Source organism: Pyrus communis, chromosome 1 (genome assembly GCF_963583255.1).
Source record: "Pyrus communis chromosome 1, drPyrComm1.1, whole genome shotgun sequence".
Lineage (NCBI taxonomy): Eukaryota > Viridiplantae > Streptophyta > Magnoliopsida > Rosales > Rosaceae > Pyrus > Pyrus communis.
In genome coordinates, this window is record NC_084803.1 from 39,338,624 (window position 1) to 39,357,354 (window position 18,731).

Sequence of the window (18,731 nt, forward strand, 5' to 3'; positions counted from 1 at the left end):
TATGGCGTGAGATACATCACCCCTTGACTAGCCCTATGCTTTATAAGGCCACCTCCAACCGATGGCTGGCCAAAGGGCTCGTTTTAGCCCTTTGGTCCTCCAAGATCCTCCAAAATATTAATATTTTAATTAACAGTACATGGCCATATTTGCCTCCATCTCTAACCGAGGGCCAAAGGGTCATAGGGCTCGTTTTAGGCCATCTCCAACCGAAGGGTATAGAGGGCCGAAAATAGCCCGAAAACCATCTCTAACCGAGGGCTAGGCCAGAGGGCTCTGGAATCTGAGAGGACCCTACGGAATCGAAGAGGGCTAAAGGGCTAGAGGGCTGGCTGCAAGCAGCCAGCCAGCCAGCCCGGTGCTAGCCAGAAATACTGGGAATCCTGTCGGTTGTAACCGACAGGAATGCTTAAGAAAAAAAAAAATTTCAAATGCAACGACTAGCTGACATCAGCTAGTCGTTGCATTTAATTTTAATTTTAATTTTTATAGTTTTATTATTATTTTTTATTTACAAAATTTTTCCTATAACTTCTATTTTTAATGTTTTTTTTAATTCTATTTTTTCCTATAACTTTTATTTTACAAAATTTGTTTCAGTTTTTTTTTTTAAATTCCATTTTTTCCTATAACTTCTATTTCACATGGTTGCTTTATTTTATTTTAAATTCTATTTTTATCCTATAACTTCTATTTCACAAAATTTGTTTCATATTTTTTTTAAAATTATATTTTTTTCCTATAACTTCCTAAGCCATTATGCAACATTAAATTAAATTAAGTAACATGAAACAACATTAAACAATATGAAATAACATTAAATAACATTAACCAACATACAAATTATACAACATAAAAAAAAACATTTAACAACATGAAACTTAAACAACATTTTAAAAAACATTTAATAACATAAAACTTAAACGCCTACTCCATGCTTCTTTTGGCCCAAAGATGTGCAACAAGATCATGTTGTAGGTACTTGTTTGTGGCACGAGAACGTATCATTCTATAGCACCTCATGTACTCATTTATAGAGATACTACCAGTTCTTGGATTGAAAGGCAAATTAGGCCCATCATATATTTTTGCACGAGCCCTTCTTGACCTATTTGGATATTCTTGGTCGTCATCGGACTCTCCATCAATATACTCATCTCGCTTATCCTCCACTATCATATTGTGTAATATGATGCAAGACATCATGATAGAGTCCAAATTTTCTCGACTCCACCCTCTTGCCAGTTCGCTAATAATCTTCCCCCGTGCTTGTAGAATACCAAAAGCTCTCTCAATATCTTTCCGGTATGCCTCTTGGTGTAAGGTAAACAACTTTTCTGCGTCATTCCTAGGGTTTAGAATTGCTTGGACAAGTGTTGCCCACTTTGGGTAGATGTCATCTACCAAGTAATACCCTATATTGTATTGACGGTTGTTGATGTAGTAGCGAAGTTGAGGTGCTTTACCTTCCGTCAAGTTATTGAAGAGGGGTGAACGCCCAAGAACTGTAATGTCATTATAGGACCCAGGGACTCCAAAGAAAGCATGCCAAATTCATGTGTCATATGAGGCAACTTCCTCTAACACAACAGTTGGCTTTCTCGACCTTCCGCTAAAGCCTTCTTGCCATCCGGTAAGACAGTTCTTCCAATCCCAATGCATGCAGTCTAATGACCCTATCATGCCCGGAAACCCATGGTCTTCAGCTTTGCGAAGGAGCCGATTCAGATCTTCTTGATTTGGCTCGCAGAGGTACTCGTCTTTGTGAACCTGAACAATTGTGTCACAGAATTTTTGAATAGTATCAAGGCATGTAGACTCAGGCATACCATGGGTTTCATCCATCGAATCAGCTGGGGAGCCATAGGCCATCATTCGAAGTGCAATAGTAACCTTCTGATGAGGTGAGAAACCAGGGCGGCCTGCTCTGTCTAACTTCTGTCGAAAGTATGAATTGACTTGCTGGACATCACGAAGTAAACGCTCGAAGAAATGATGCCTCATTCGGAAGCGACGTCTGAAATCCTCTTCCGTGTACACCGAGTTGGGGTTGAAGTAATTGTTCATCAGATTGGCATGCGACATCGCTTTGTTTCGTGGTTTGTAAGAGCGACCAGCAATAAAGCTACCCCATTGAGGTTGTTCCTCAATTGGTTGACACATCATGGCTACTGCTATGCTTTTTTTGTTGCGCCTTACTTGAACTTCTTCATCACACTCCTCATCTTCTCGTCTCATTTGTGCCCATTTTGCTTCCAATTTGGAGTTGGATGAGGACCCCCAGTTGGAATCTGAAAAGGATCCAAAGTTGGAATTCATTGCAAACTTGAATTGAAATAGATTGAATTCAAAGTTATGTGAATTATAGTCCAATATCCACCCTATTTATAGCAAAAGAAAAATTCAAATCCAACGGCTAGCTGACGTCACTTAGCCGTTTTTCTTAATTTAAGTTGTAGTTTTTAAATAATAAATTATGTTTGGTCTTATGGCCATTTGGCCCTCGACTGGAGACGGTTTTTTGTGGTAGGGCTAAAACGAGCCCTCTGGCCCTCTGGCCCTCGGTTGGAGACGGAGGCAAATATGACCCTATACTGTTCATTAAAATATTAATATCTTGGAGAATCTTGGAGGGCCAGAGGGCTAAAACGAGCCCTCTGGCCAGCCATCGGTTGGAGATGGCCTTAGCCCTGTCACAAAAAACTGTCTCCAACCAAGGGCCAAAGGATCATGGGGCCAAATAGATTTTATTGTTTAAATTTAAAAATCACAACAACTTAAATTCAAATCCAACAACTTAAATTTAAAAACTACAACAATAACTGGGCCAAAAAACCAAAAAAATTAGAACTTAAATTTAATGAATGGTTTAGGTATTTATAGGAAAAAAAAAATAGAATTTTTAAGAATAAACAAATAAAAAATAAAATAAAATAACATAAAATAAAATAAAATAAAAAATGAGCTGACTAGCCATTGTATCCAAATTTTTTTTAAGCAATCCTGTCGGTTCTTTATTTTCTGGCCAACCCCGGGCTGGCTGGCTGGAATTTTTAAGCAATCCTGTCAGTTCTCTATTTTCTGGCCAACCCCAAGCTGGCTGGCTGGCTGTATGCAACCAGCCCTCCAGCCCTCTAGCCTTCTCCAATTTCATAGGGCCCTTTTAGATTCCACAGCCCTCTGGCCTAGCCCTCGGTTCGAGACGATTTTTGGGCTATTTTCGGCCCTTTAGACCCTTCAGTTGAAGATGGCCTAAGTACTTCTTTCTACACCAATTTCCTAGTATGCATTTGCTACCCATGCAATTAAGCTCTAAACTCTCTCTCTTTTCAGAGACATTAGCTTAGGCATTAGATATCTGGCCAAACCCCCCTCTTTGGTAGCGTGGTTTTGGTCCTTAAAATTAGGTGTTTAATTTGTTTTGTAGGTACAAATTTGTCAAGACTAAAGACTGTAAATTTTCATTGAGATCTTTCGTTCAAATATCAAAGACGCTCCGACAATTCCTTTTGAATTTTGCGTTAATCTTTGAATTTTTAATTCCTTGATTTGTGTGCTCCAGAGAAAGAAAAAACTTGGTTGAAAAGTTTTGAAACCACGACTAATGACACTCGATATATGCCTGAAACTAGAACGGAGAATGGAAACCGTGGTGTGGTCCCACGTCATCGCTCCTTGCAGCTGACTACGGTAGCTGGACAATCTGTTGCAATTGCAACGCCACTAGTAACAGCCATTGCTGCAGCGTCTGCATGCCAGCTTTCTCAATTATGTTGACTTGGTATGAAGTAGGGATGGCAACGGGGAGGATTGGGTTACCCATAACCGAACCCGTTTGTTTTCTCCGTACCCAAAACTGTAAAAAACCCGAACGGGTATTCCCCGTAAGCGAATTCATCGGGTAACGGTTTTCCCGTAATCGTAAAATTTAACTGATTAAACAATTAGAGGGACGAGGAGGCCGGTGGCGTTTTGGGGGAGTTTGAGGTGATGGTGCAAGAGGGACGAGGAGAGAGAGTGAGAGGTTGCAAAGATGGTGAGGGATTGAAGGGTGTGGTTCGAGGGCTCGCTAGAGTTGGTGGGGGTGGTGTGGGTGATGGTGCCGTGTGTGTGTAGCTCGGGATAGGTGATGAGAGTGTAATGAGGAGAAGGACAGAAAGACAAAGAGAGAGACCTGCAGAGAAGTGAGGTGAGGGAGAGGGCATGGGAAGAAGAGAAAGGTGAGGGATGACGGAGAGAAGATGGTGGTGTGGTGTGTAATGAGGAGAAGGAGAGAAAGATAGAGAGAGGGAGAGAGACTTGCAGGAAATGAGGTGAGGGAGAGAGCATGGTAAGAAGATAAAGGTGCTTGGGGATGGGAGAAGCACAGAACACAAAAATGGGACTTTTGTAGTCTCAAGACTTTTGCATTTGTGGGTACGTGTGTACATGTGTGTGGTGCTCAAGACTTTTGTAGTCTCCCATGTAGTATTAAAGAACTCAAAGGTTTTAAATATAATAAATATTTATATTTTTAAGTAAAGAATGAAAATGGAGCGAGTTCGGGTATGGGTTCGGACTGGATACCCCTATAACCATAACCGAACCTGAAATCAAAAATTTTACCCAAAGGTTACCCATAACCGTAAAAAACCCGAAATTTGCTCCTTAAAACTGAATTGTTCGGGCTGGTCACCTGCAGGTATTGGATTTGATGGATTAAATTGTCATCCCTAGTATGAAGGCCAATGTGATTGAATCCACTTTATTGTGGTAAAAAAATGACACACCCCGACCGAGATCGGAGCGTGCTGGCCGTCACACAAAGGTGACGTAGCCATGTGCACGTGCGGAAGCTAAGAAGTAGTAATATAAAAGTACGAATAATAAAAAAACTAGCATACAAGTACTAGAATGAGTGCTAGTTAGTGCGATACAAATTCAGAGCAGGTCTATAGCAGTCCAAATAAAACGACAACAGTAGTACGCCCGAAGGCGACCCTACAATGTGGAGTGTCTGTCAGAACGCCGAAAAGCTCACAAGGGAAACCACCGCAACGGCTAAGCAACTAGAACCTGGAGGGGCGCAAAACAAAAGCGTGAGTGGGCAAAAACAATTCATTCTAAAACCATTTACAAAATACTTTCTAACCCCTCGCCGTAAAACCTGTACACTTCCCAGAAAATAAACATATATACGTATGTGTAAACATGCAAAACATGCTCAAGGGTATACCAATCATGCTCAAGATATGCCATGCCACAATCTCAAAGTGATATGCAAGTGCCCAGGTATAACCATATCAATATCATGTAATCTGGCAGCCGGAGTCACCTAACGTGACCTGTACGGCTGCATCTAGAGCTCAAATCTCAATCTCAATATCTAAACCTGCCCACGAGTCGGAACCACCTAAAGTGGTCTGTACGACAAGCCTGGGTGTAACATATATATACGCTCTAGTGCTACGATCACGTGAAGGCTGTGCGAATAATCGCGGGTCACCTACGAGTCGGAACCACCTATAGTGGTCTGTACGACAGGCCTATGCACCTAGCTTGGATCCAAGCTGAGCGTATGGTGCGGGAGGTGAACAACACGTGAAGGACTGTGCCCTACTCTGGGCGGGAGCACTAACACCGGGGGTGCAGGTTATGAGCTCTTTAAGCATCTCTAACCACTAATTAATGCAATCATTAATTAACGCTTACCTGGCACTTACCTATGCCTCCACAGCACCCACATATAAATATGTATATGCATGCCACTACTAATGCATGTGATGGTGCATAAACAATCATAATATGGTGCATGGCATAACGTAAATAACCCTTTTTAAACAATTTCTGGGAATATAAATGTATATAGGTATATACGGAAAACAAAAGCCCACTCACTGGTATGTAGAAGGGTCGTAGCCCCCCTGCCTCGCGTGTGCACGCTCGTCCTCTGGGTACGTGTCACCTAAATGCGAAACAACTATAAAAACGTTAACTTTAAAGCACATAACCCGTTTCTCGTGATAACTTCTCATACATTGCTCAAAATGGACAAATGAATATACCAACGTGCTCTACACAACCTCAGGATCACAACCATATTTTTAAAATAATTTTTGGACCCCGCACGCGCCCCCACGCGCCAGCACAGGCACGGACCTACGCGCCCCCCACGCGCGGCCACGTGCCAGGCACACTGACGGTGTCAACAGACGCCGTCAGGAATATTCCGTTAAACTAACGGAATATTCCGTCAAATCTAACCGGATACCGTCACTGCCGTTAGGAATATTCCGTTAAACTTGACAGAATATTCCCCTTTCTTCTCCGGCCTACCCTCGCCGGACTCCGGTCGCCGGAAACTGGGAAAAACTTTAAACTTACTAATCTCCTTCGTTTCTCAACCATTTTCTATGATTCTTGGACCAAAAGAAAGCCCTAGACTAGAAGAATCACGTTGGACCACTTTTAAAGGCTAAAAATTACGAAATCTTACCTGTGCAAACAACCAAAACCGGCCAACTTCGAGTAGGACGATTCCGACGTCCAATTTCGTCCAACGAAGCACTCCGAGGCTCCTTGGGACACCACCAAGCTACCTATGAGCTTAGAAATCCCAAAAACTCAACGTATAAATTTTGCATGAACAGTACATAAATCGGGGCTTGTGAATTCGACGTGAAAACGTTGAGGTTCCTACCTGAAAGTGGTATGGTTGTGCTCGCCTCGACCTCACGAGTTGAATGGTGTCCTTAGTTTCCTCGATCTGTCACGGTTTGAGGGGTATGTGTGTTGGTCCGTACGTTTTTAGGAAGAAGAAGAAGGATAGAGGACTCGGGAGAGAGAGAAGACAGAGGGAGAGAGAGAAGGATAGTGTCCGTGTGTGTGTGGGAGTGTGTGAGGTTCCAAACACATGCCACAACACAACAAACAACCAAAACGTGACGAAAGCACACTAGGGGTAAAATTGTAATTTCATACGTACATTTCGGTATTTCCGGGACGGGATGTCACAAAAAAGGCTTGGTCATCTCAACTTTCGATGTTTTAAAAAGGGACATTTTGGATACGGTCTCTAACTATCAATATTATTTGATTGAAACCTTGTCTGTTTTTAGTTTTTGATCGAAGTCCCTGACATTAATAAAATAATGTAACTTAATTAAGTTTTTAAATTAAAAATTAAAATTTGAAATTTGTATTTGTTTATATTAATGAGATTTTAAATAAAACTCATAACTTATGGAATTAAAAATAATAAAATATAAATTATACTCTCTATTATATTGTGTGTGTATATATATATATACATACATATATACACACACACACACACACATACATATATATATATATACATATATATATATATATAGGGAAGTGTTATAGGCACTCCAAAAATCTCATTCTACACTCCTCACAAGTGTATTTTTCTTTCCAAATATAGAAAGTTTGGAGTGTAGAATAAGATTTTTGGAGTACCAATAACAAATCCCTATATATATATATATATATATATATAGGTACATTCATCAAAATTAACAAAAAAAAAATTATTGTACCAAAACATGGATACATCCTTCAAAACCACATGAAAAAAAAGATATTAGGCTTAATAATAATAATAAATTCTTCGATTAAACTTGATATTGATACATTCTCAAATCAACAAAAAAGAATGTACCCATATAAGTTTAAAAATGGATTAAAAATTTGAAAGAATTTTATATTAAAAAATTGTGTACATTTTATATTAAAAAGGGTACATTTTACATATAACAAATTGGTATATTTAAGAATGGGAACATTTAAGATTAAAAAAATTGAGAATCTTTTTTATAAAAAAACTAACTGGTACAAACTTATTCTAATTTTATTTATTTATTTTGGAAATGTTTGAATTGAAAATTAATTAGGAGTTTAATAGAGGTATGAGTATTAAAACCCTACATCAATTACTAATTTTTATTTAATAAAATTATGTAATAAACATGTAAATGTTGTAGGCATAATTTACTGAATAATTACGAAGGCCATAGAGAGAGGGGTGAAACAATAGTAGAGAGAAAGAGATAGATATGTAATTGTGAGGTGTGTGTTGTATCACTCCCCTTGTGCCTTTATTTATAGTAATAGGATAGGTTAAATCCTTACCCTTTTAGGTTACAAGTCTAATAGGATATTAACTACTAAGGGGAATATTCAAAGATATTCCAAGATACACTAAGATTTACACAATTACATTCCCAATCTAATAGGACTGCAACAATAAATTCATTATCACATCATTAAAGCTTGGAGAGCTTCAAACTGATGTGTGTGATCCAATGAAAACAACTGCACTTGGTGGAAATAAATATTTCTTAAATTGTTTATGTTCTACAGTTCGGTCCCAAATGCAAAATGCAATGATTAATTTGTTATTCATAAGTAACGGCTACTTTAAATATTTAGATTAATTGGACATGTAACATTGATATTAATGCTACGTTGAAAGGCTAAGATTGCTTTGCTTGGAGGTTTTTTTATATTTTATTTCTTCCTAGTGTAATGAAGATCAATTTTCAATGAATGAAATGTATGGTATGAGCATTGTTGGAATCAAATTCGTACACTATCGTGAATGATGTAGATACACAAATTCGTTTATTTGTAAGACAAAACACAACTATGAAACTCAAGTTAGTGCACAATATAACACTCAAGCAGTGGACAACTAAGAATGCGATATTTGTGTTACTAGAGATGTACTCTGGAATGGTGTAGGAGTGTGATTACTTTCCACGCATGTCTATCCTTGCAGACATGTTTGCAGTTAGTATATGATCCCGTTACTTTAGCTAGATTAAAGGAATGAGTCTAGAGCAATATTCTGAAAGCTCGAATTCATCGCAGTTGCTTATCATACTTATGCGGTACAGGGATCGAGATGAGACATAGTGGGTGACGTCCACGCAGATTCGCGTCGTTCTTCGGGAACGTTGACGTTCTTATCTCCCCCTAACGTTGGAAAGACTATCTCATTGAAGTGACAACCTGCAAATGAGCGGTAAAGAGATCATGTGCAAGGGCTCTAAGAAAGCTAGTGTAAAGGAGAATCATGATAGATAAAGATTCACATCCTTCTTTGAGGACCCATGTTGGTACGTTGTGGTGGCACAACTTGGCACATAGAAAGCACGCCCAAATGCGTAAATACGAAAAACGTTAGGTTCGTACCAGTAACCAACTGTAAAGTCGTATAGGTTAGTTGGCAATGGGCCTCAAAGCGAACCAACATAGTTGCGTACAAGATTGCATAGCCCTAAGCAGAAACCAAAAACTTGGTGCATTTACCAAGGTCCGAGTGATCATTTAAATAGCGATTTATGATTGCTAGGCGATGTTATATTTGGGGTGAACATGAGAATTCGATGTTCAATTATAAACCTAAAAGACATGCAATATTTTATCGAAAAACCGCCGATTTAAACTCTCTGGCATTATCCAGTCTCCCGGACTTTATGGGATAAGTAGGATGGTGAACCCTTAATCAACTAGGAGGTTTAGCAGCAATGTGTGTGGACAAACATGTGACCATTTTGTCGATTCATCAACCAAAACCATAAGTATTTATATGTTTCGTATTTTGGTTGGATTAGTCCACATATATTCCCTTGAATCCACTATAAAAAGAGAGTCGTGTTGTATCTTTGCGAGGAATGATATAGAAATCAAATTCCCCAACAAGCAGGCTTGGCAAAGTGTGCTTGTAGGCACAATATCTTTACTTCGGGTAAGGAGATGCATCATAGCATCATTGTTCAACCTAAATGTCCCAAAAGGTCATGCCAAAGCAAGTAAACTGCTCAATCACCGGGCTCCAAGCCGACCACATGTGGCGTGTTCCCAGTTGGGAGGTAGCCCATTGCCCCCAAATTAAAGCTTCATGCTCATTTTTGGAGGTGGTGCAAAGATATTCCACTCTATTTTCCATCAATGGTTTTATTCTTGATCATTGTCTCCTTGAATATCCTTTTAAAATTCAACGATGTTCTTCCGAAACAGAGAGAATATAAGGTCTCTAACATGGTAATTTAGTACCATTCATACAACGAGGAGCGTGCCAATGCTCTTAATTAGGTTGGATAGACCTGAAGTTGTTGCTAAAAATGTGATTTAGGTGTAAATTAGTATGTATAGTATCACTTTCATCCAAACAACTAACTTTCCCATATTCCTACCTAATCACGTGTTTAATTGAATTCGGTCACATGTATATAAGAAATATGATCAAATTAACTCATATTCGAGGACAATATCAATAAGATTATCCATAAGTAAAACAAACACCAAAGGTGAATCCAAGAACATGGAAAAATGTTCACAAAGTAAATGGTTTACTAAGGGGATTCTGCCAACAAGGTCATCCATGTCAAAATTCAGCTCTTTCAACAATGTTCAATGAAGCAAAATCAATCTCACATATTGACTACTACTAGAATGAGACTCCTTAACAACATTGGTAGGGGCACGAACAGGTTCATAGCCAATGATATATTTCATCAAGACGGAAGTAGATTCTGCAAGGTTAAGGTTTGGGAATACTATCCCTTATCCTTGAAGTTTTAGGTCTTAGGTGCCAAGGATCATGCTTCGGGCATGATGCCACACATTGGGAGGCCTTGATTCTACCATATGTTGTAACAATAAACTTGAAATTGGATTGTGAGAAAGACAGACCCTAATTGAATTCGATAGGATCTAGCCAAAGCTAGATGGGTCTATTCAGTAGGTCTCTGCTGAAGCAGAGAAGTACCGTTCGGTGCACCTTTACTGAAGCAAAGCATGCCTTTCGATGCATCATTGTCGAAGCAGGGCATCACCATTTGGTAGGCTTTGACCGAACTGGGTTGAGCCATTCGGTAGACTCTAACATAATTGGGTCTATACCTTTCCTTCACATTTGTGGTAGTAATTAGATCTGAGAATTTGGTAAACTTCAATTCTCTACACTACTGCCTCAGGAACGAGTTAGAAAAATGGAAGGACGAGAAACAGTATACTTGAGTCAAAATTCTATCGAATTTATAAACTTCAGAATCATACTCATTCATGGACATAATCATGGTGTGCTTTAGGCAATGTCTTGCATGATTAGCCATGGAATCCTCGTTCAGGAGGTACTTCCGTGGTAATGTTTCAGGCATAAGTCTTCGAATGAAGATCATGGCAGAGGCTTATTCAGCTCTTCCATGCCATTGTTTGCTTCAATGGTTTCTCAGCTTCTTAATAGTCAGGTGGAGATTCACGTTTTGTACCCACATAAAGTGGTTTCTATTAGAAACGTCCAAATAAGGGAAATCGAATTTGTGACGGTTTGACAATCCACTGAATTGGAGGGAACAAGATTATGATTGGTGCTATGGGAATGAAACATCCATATGCATCAAAGTTAGAACATTCGAGTTCTAAGACATGGTTTTCATGAAAAAGTTAGAACATTCGAGTTCTAAGACATGGTTTTCATGGGTGTATTGTTTTATGAAAACTTCGGGCTTCAAAGGCACTAAATTTGAAACTACAAGTTCAATTTAGTTTATGAATGTTTAGTTCATAAAAGAGAGGTTCATGTAAGAACACATAATGCAATATGCTGATTTAAGTGTAGTGGATTCGAGTTGCTTCGGGAACTCAAGTGTGAGCGCTTCGGGACTATGAAAGGATGTTAACGGTTCAAAGAAGAGAATTAAATTATTGAATTGTTCATGTCCAAAAGTGATCTTCAAGTCAACAATTTTGGATTTTTTGTCAGATTAATGGACTACCAGTCACTTTTAATTAATTTAATAGATCGAGACCATTCGGGGTCGATCGTAGAAGTAACATAATGACATTTGAGTCTTACTATCTTCAATTGGCAGTAGGCCTAGTGACAAGTGAATTATAGCTTAATTAGTGTTAACCAAAAACATCCCAAAATTATTTAGGTATGGTTAAGAAGCAAAGGATGCCAAAAATATGGCATTGAGTCGAAGAAAAAAAAAAGGATGCAGCCCAACACACTTTGGTTGGCTGCAATACACGGCCTTACAAAAATTGCAGGCCTTTAGGCTCGGGTCATGGCTACAAAGTAGCTCAGATGGTTGCATGTTGCAGCAGAGCGAGAGAGAGTACGGCTCCGCAAGTAATGGCTGCTAGTGGGCTTGGGAAAACAGGCCGAGCTGGAGCGAGCTGGAGCTAGAACGGGACATAGTCCAATAACAGCTAAAAGTGGGCCAAGCTTGCAGTTGAAAGTGGGCCAGGCTGGAGCGAGGTCTAGCAGCGCAAGGCTACTAACGATGAGCCGATGCGCGAAAAAGCCCAACACGTTTGTTGGCTTCTGGAATGGGCCGACGGCTTAACGCCCATGCACTAGAGATCCAAGTAGCAGGCCTAAAAATGGCTGTCCAGTCGCTTAGCCAAGCTTCAGGCTTGGTGCATTTCAAGGCTAGGCTTAACCGCAAAATTTTTCCAAAAATTTAATTGTTTTTTTTTTCTTTTGTTCGATCTAAGTGCTTCTAATTTCTTTCGATTCTTTGACTCACAAATTATACATAACAAAAATTGAGTAATGCATGAAATGTGTATATATATATATTGACAAATATATGAAACATATACAATATATATCGGAAGGTAAATATAAATGTAGGGGGTTCATGCATTATGGGGAATATTTTTATGCTTCATGGTCAGTTCAAATATCTTCCTTTATTTTAAGCATAAAAAAACGATAGAAGATCCTTCTCAAAAATCTAGAATTGCATCTCCAATGCGTTATATCATGTTCAACGTAGAAAAATTAAATTAGATCAATAGCATTTAGATCAACTCTATAAAATAATAAATTAATCTTAAGAAGAATGATTAAACGTAATAGTTCCCTAATTGAAGAATAAACTCTCTTTAGCACGGCGTCAAGGGCGTGTTGATAATGTGTTGTAGACATAATTTACTGAACAATTGTAGAGGCCATAGAGAGATACGTGTAATCGTGAGGTGTGTGTTGTGTCACCCCATTGTGCCTTTATTTATAGTAGTAGGATATGTTAAATCCTTACCCTTTTAGGATTACAATTCTAATAGGATATTAACTACTAAAGGGAGTATTCAAATATATCCTTAGATACACTAGGATTTAAACAATCACATTCCTAATCTAATAGGATTGCAACAGTAAATTCATTGTCACATCATTATAATGCTAGAAACTTCAATCAAAATTTGAAAACTAACAAGATCCCAGTTAATGAACATTAGTAACTAGGGATTGAATACTAATTTTTCCTTTAAAAAATTTACAGAAACAAGAGATGGGGGTGTATATTTCCTGAAATCTAAGATTCCAGTGAAGTACGAGAAGGGTGTGCAATCAAAAAGCAACATAGGGAAGTGTTTCCTAAAGTACAAGCTTGGAGAGCTTCAAACTGATGTGTGTGATCCAATGAAAACAACTGCACTTGGTGGAAATAAATATTTCTTAAATTTTTTATGTTCCATAGTTCGGTCCCAAATGCAAAATGCAAAATGCAACGATTAATTTGTTATACACAAGTAATGGCTACGAGTCGCCAAAGACCCCCGCACGGAGGCCATGTCTCCATGTTTGTAGCTTTTCTGTCATAATTACACTTAATACGGCTTGAGCCTCCCAAGATGGTAACCGAATAATACAGAGTAGGCTAAAGGAGATCCCTGTGACACTATCACTTTGAATTTTTAGAATATTTAGGCTAAGAAGTGAATTATTTGGACTAACATGCAATGCGGCCGATGATTTGGTATCAAACTTGTCTTTTACAAGAGTTGAACATAAAAGCTCTCATTAGACTATATTATTATTATTATATATATATATAATGAAGATTTTATTAATAGGAAAAATTACATCATGAGCTAGGATGGTCATCCTAAATCCAAGCTTTATTACAACTGTTATGCCTGTGATGAGATGATAGACAGATTGTTACTTAAGGACTAGACCAAGGGATCATTCTCTAGTCTCTACCCGGTTCTAGGTATCAAAAAGACTTTTCCATTTTCATCAGTGTAAACATATACACGATTGCAACAAAAATCGTGCAGTCCAATGAAGCCAGGTTTTAGGACAACAACCGTAACGATGGGTTGTCCTTCTTGATTATTGTTGCAGCCTCCCAAGCAGGCTTTCCAACTTGTTCTGGCCAAACGTATTTCAATCCTGGAAATAGTGCACACGACATCAAATTTGAAGGAATATCTGATCTACGAACATTCTACGTCAAATAAATGTATAGTTGTGTTTTTGTTATATTAAAAACAAATAAACCAATGTCTAGAGCTTCATTGCCTGCTTACCCACCTTGTTTTAGCTTCTGTTCCGATGCCGCATGCTGTGGTCAAGGTTTGTTTCTCATTCTCAAGTTATTAATTTGTTTTGTTGGTACAAATTCGTCCAAACTGATGACACGGATTTTTGCCACCATAAATTGGTGCTTTCACTGAGAGCTTGTTAGACAAATAAGGAATATGGTTGGAGTCCTTGTGTAATTGTATATAATATTATTATTGGAAGAATAAGGTGTCCTACAGCCGTCAAGCCGTCCTACCTTGTCCTACCTACACACTAGCCGTCCTACAGCCGTCAAGCCGTCAAGCCGTCCTACAGCCGTCAAGCCATCCTACAGCCGTCCTACCTTGTCCTACCTACACACTAGGACAGCTACCTTGTCCTCTACAGCCGTCCTACCTTGTCCTACCTACACATTTGTATCATGTATATATATCCTTGTAATCTTGTAGAGAAAAATTAATGAGAAAAAGCATTCTCTTCCATATTTTCCACAAAGCATTCTCTTCCATATTTTCTACATGGTATCAGAGCAGGTTTATAACCCTAGCCCTAATTTTTTTTCGGCAGCTTTCTCTGCCGTTCCCATGGCTGTTCGTGGCCCGTCCCGTCCCTCCTCTGCTCGTCCTCCCCTCCACTGCACCTACTGCAATTTTGATTATCATACCCGAGACACCTGCCATAAACTTCATGGCTATCCCGTTGGCCATCCCCTCCATGGCCAACCGTGGCGACCACCGCGCCGTGCCACTGCTTCCAGTTCTTCCCGCAGCCATGCACCTTCCAGTCCTCCCCGGCAGCCACGGTTTTCTGCTTCCCGGCCCCATAATTTCACCCAGGCCCATCACTTGCAAGGCACCCAGGCCCCCGCCTCCTCTTCTACTCCAGCGACCCACCAAGTGCACGGGGCCCAGCCCACTTTGCATGACTTGCAGCTTGCCATGCCTGACCTCTCTGCCGAGCAGCACTCCCGTGTTCTAGCTGCTCTACGTGACACCACCACCCTTCCTCAGGCCAATGCCATTCTCACTACTGATTTTGCCCAAGGTTTGTTACCTGTCACCTCTCGTCATGGTCAATGGATTCTTGACAGTGGTGCTACGGATCATATTACTTCTTCCGCTTCATGTTTGGTTAATCGTTCTCCTTCACATTTGCCGCCTGTTTCTTTGCCTAGTGGTGCTTCCGCTCCCATTACTTTTACCGGCACTATTCCTTTAAATTCATCAGTTACTTTGAAGGATGTTTTATGTGTCCCTAATTTCCGAGTGGACCTTTTATCGGTTGGTAAACTTACAGATGGATTATCGTGTTCCATAACCTTCTTTCCTTCTTGGTGTGTTTTGCAGGACTTGGTTTCGAAGGTGATGATTGGTGTGGGTAAGCGACGTGGCGATCTATATTACCTTGTGGCCCTTACCTCTTCTCTCCCCACCCGTCAACCTCTCTGCAACATCATTACCATCCCCTCCTCCCTCTGGCATAGGCGTCTTGGTCACCCCTCCTCCACTCGTTTGCAAGCTTTAGCATCTAGCTCTCTTAATTGTACTTTTGATTCTAGTCATATTTGTGATGTTTGTCCGTTGGCAAAACAAACTCGTCAACCTTTTCTTTTGAGTTCAATTTCATCAACTTTCCCTTTTGCTTTAATTCATTGTGATATTTGGGGCCCGAATCGTCAATCTTCTCTTTCTGGTGCTCATTATTTCTTAACCATTGTGGATGATTTTTCTCGCTTTACGTGGGTCTTCCTCATGAAACATAAATCCGACACTCAACAATTAATTAAGGATTTTTTTGCTTATGTCACTACCCAATTCCGCACTACCATCCAATGCATTCGTACTGACAATGGTGGAGAATTTTTATCTCTTCGTAGTTTTTTCTCTGATCATGGGGTGCTTTTACAAACTTCTTGTGTTTATACCCCCCAACAAAATGGCGTTGTTGAAAGAAAACATCGTCATCTTCTTGAAACCGCTCGCGCCCTTCGTTTTCAATCCCATCTTCCTATCAAGTTTTGGGGGGAATGTGTTCTTACCGCTACTTATCTCATCAATCGTCTCCCTACCCGTCTTCTCCATCATAAATCCCCATTTGAGGTTCTCTTTTCGAAAACCCCATCTTATGACCACTTCCGCATCTTTGGTTGTCTGGCATATGCCACCTCTGTCACTCCCACCACCAAATTTTCCCCTCGGGCTCATCGTTGCATTTTTCTCGGTTATCCTCATGGACAAAAGGCCTATACCCTTTACGATCTCGACAATCACCGCATTTTCACTAGTCGAGACGTCATCTTTCACGAAACTACTTTCCCTTATGCCGTTTCTCACCCTCCTATCCCATCCTCTTCGCCTACCCTACCCATCCCACCCCCTCTGGACTTTACATATAACCCACCCCTTCCTGCCCCGACGCCTCACCCTCCTCCACCTTCCTCCCCTTCCACGCCTCCCACAGATTCCCTTGCTACCCCATTACCCGTTCCTCCCCATGCCCCTGCCCTCTCGGCATCCCCTCCTTCCCCCCCCCCCCCCCCCCCCCCCCGCTACTTCCTTACCTTTCACCCTTTTACCCACGGACATCCCTACCCCCCCACTACCTACCAATCCTCCCCTTCCCCGCACCTCTTCCCGTGCCCATAAACCTCCATCCTATTTAAAAGACTACGTTTGCTCGCAGGTGATTCTGCCATCCCACCCATCTTCGACTTCGCAACCCGGTTCTACACAAGGTACGCGATATCCACTTTGTAATTTTCTCTCTTATCACCGTTACTCTCCCAGGCATTTTTCTTACATTAACTCTGTCAGTCAGACTGTGGAGCCTTCCTCCTTTGCCGAGGCTGCCACTAACCCCAATTGGCAACGTGCTATGACTAAGGAGCTTCAAGCTTTACATGCTAATGGTACTTGGACTTTAACTTCCTTGCCCCCTGGCAAAATTCTCATTGGTTGTAAGTGGGTGTACAAACTCAAGCACAATTCTGACGGCTCTATTGACCGCTACAAAGCTCGTTTGGTTGCTAAAGGCTTCACTCAGGCTGAAGGTATTGATTATCATGACACTTTTTCTCCTACTGCTAAGATGATTACGGTGCGTTGTCTTCTTGCTCTTGCTGCTAGTCAGTCTTGGTCTCTTCATCAGCTTGATGTTAATAATGCTTTCTTACATGGTGACTTACATGAAGAAATCTATATATCTCCTCCTCCTGGTCTTCGGCGACAGGGGGAGAATCTTGTTTGTCGCCTTCACAAGTCACTTTATGGTCTTAAGCAGGCTTCTCGCCAATGGTTTGCCAAATTCACTAGTGCCATCATTTCTGCCTGTTTTCAACAATCCAAAGCTGACTATTCATTGTTCACTAAAAAGTCTGGTATTTCTTTCACAGCTTTGCTCATTTATGTGGATGATATTGTGATTACAGGCAATGATGCTAGTGCCATTAATTCTCTGAAGTCTTTTCTCCGTTATCATTTTCGGATAAAAGACCTTGGTGATTTAAAATATTTTTTGGGTATTGAGGTTTCTCGTTCCAAACAAGGGATTTATATTTCTCAACGCAAGTATGCATTAGAGATTCTCAAGGACTATGGTTTTTTCGGAGCACGACCCATTGCTTTTCCTATGGATGACACAAAATTATCTGATAAAGGAGAACTTCTCAAGGATCCTGAAAAGTATCGACGATTAGTAAGTCGGTTAATATATCTCACTATCACTCGGCCGGATATCACCTATTCTGTGCATGTTCTAAGCCGTTTTATGCACAAGCCAAGGATATCTCATATGGATGCTGCGCTTCGTATTGTTCGTTATTTGAAGGCTACTCCAGGTCAAGGTTTATTATTTCGTTCTGACAACCAGACCAAGTTAACTGCGTTTTGTGATTCTGATTGGGCAGGTTGCCCTATCACTCGCCGTTCGACTACTGGGTATTGTGTATTCTTGAGCGGTTCTTTGATTTCTTGGCGGACGAAACGACAGAAAACCGTTTCGCTCTCTTCAGCAGAGGCGGAATATAGGGCCATGGCAGGTGCTTGTTGCGAGATAGTTTGGCTTCGTTTTTTGTTGAAGGATTTGAACATTCCTTTGGATGGTCCTTCCATTTTATTTTGTGATAATCAAGCAGCGTTACATATAGCTGCCAATCCTGTTTTTCATGAACGAACTCGTCACATTGAGATGGATTGTCACTTTATACGAGATAAGATTGTAGATGGCACAATAGAGACCAAGCATGTGGGTACGGCACAACAGTTGGCAGACTTGTTTACCAAACCTCTTGGGAAAGAAAAGTTTTCGGGTATGTTACGCAAGTTGGGAGTTCTTGACATCCACTCTCCAACTTGAGGGGGAGTGTTAGACAAATAAGGAATATGGTTGGAGTCCTTGTGTA

At 40.4% G+C, this 18,731-nt stretch overlaps 1 protein-coding gene across 1 annotated transcript; it reads right to left on the reverse strand.

Moving 5' to 3' along the window:
• Positions 1–1,554: 1,554 nt before the first annotated feature.
• On the reverse strand, positions 1,555–2,238 carry LOC137727517 (uncharacterized). Its single transcript, XM_068466368.1, has one exon. The coding sequence runs from the start codon at positions 2,236–2,238 to the stop codon at positions 1,555–1,557; it is 684 nt and encodes a 227-aa protein (XP_068322469.1).
• Positions 2,239–18,731: the final 16,493 nt, after the last annotated feature.

What these genes read in the sequence shown, in the direction of transcription:
- LOC137727517 (XM_068466368.1), bottom strand. Translation starts at nt 2,238, where the DNA reads ATGAGACGAGAAGATGAGGAGTGTGATGAAGAAGTTCAAGTAAGGCGC.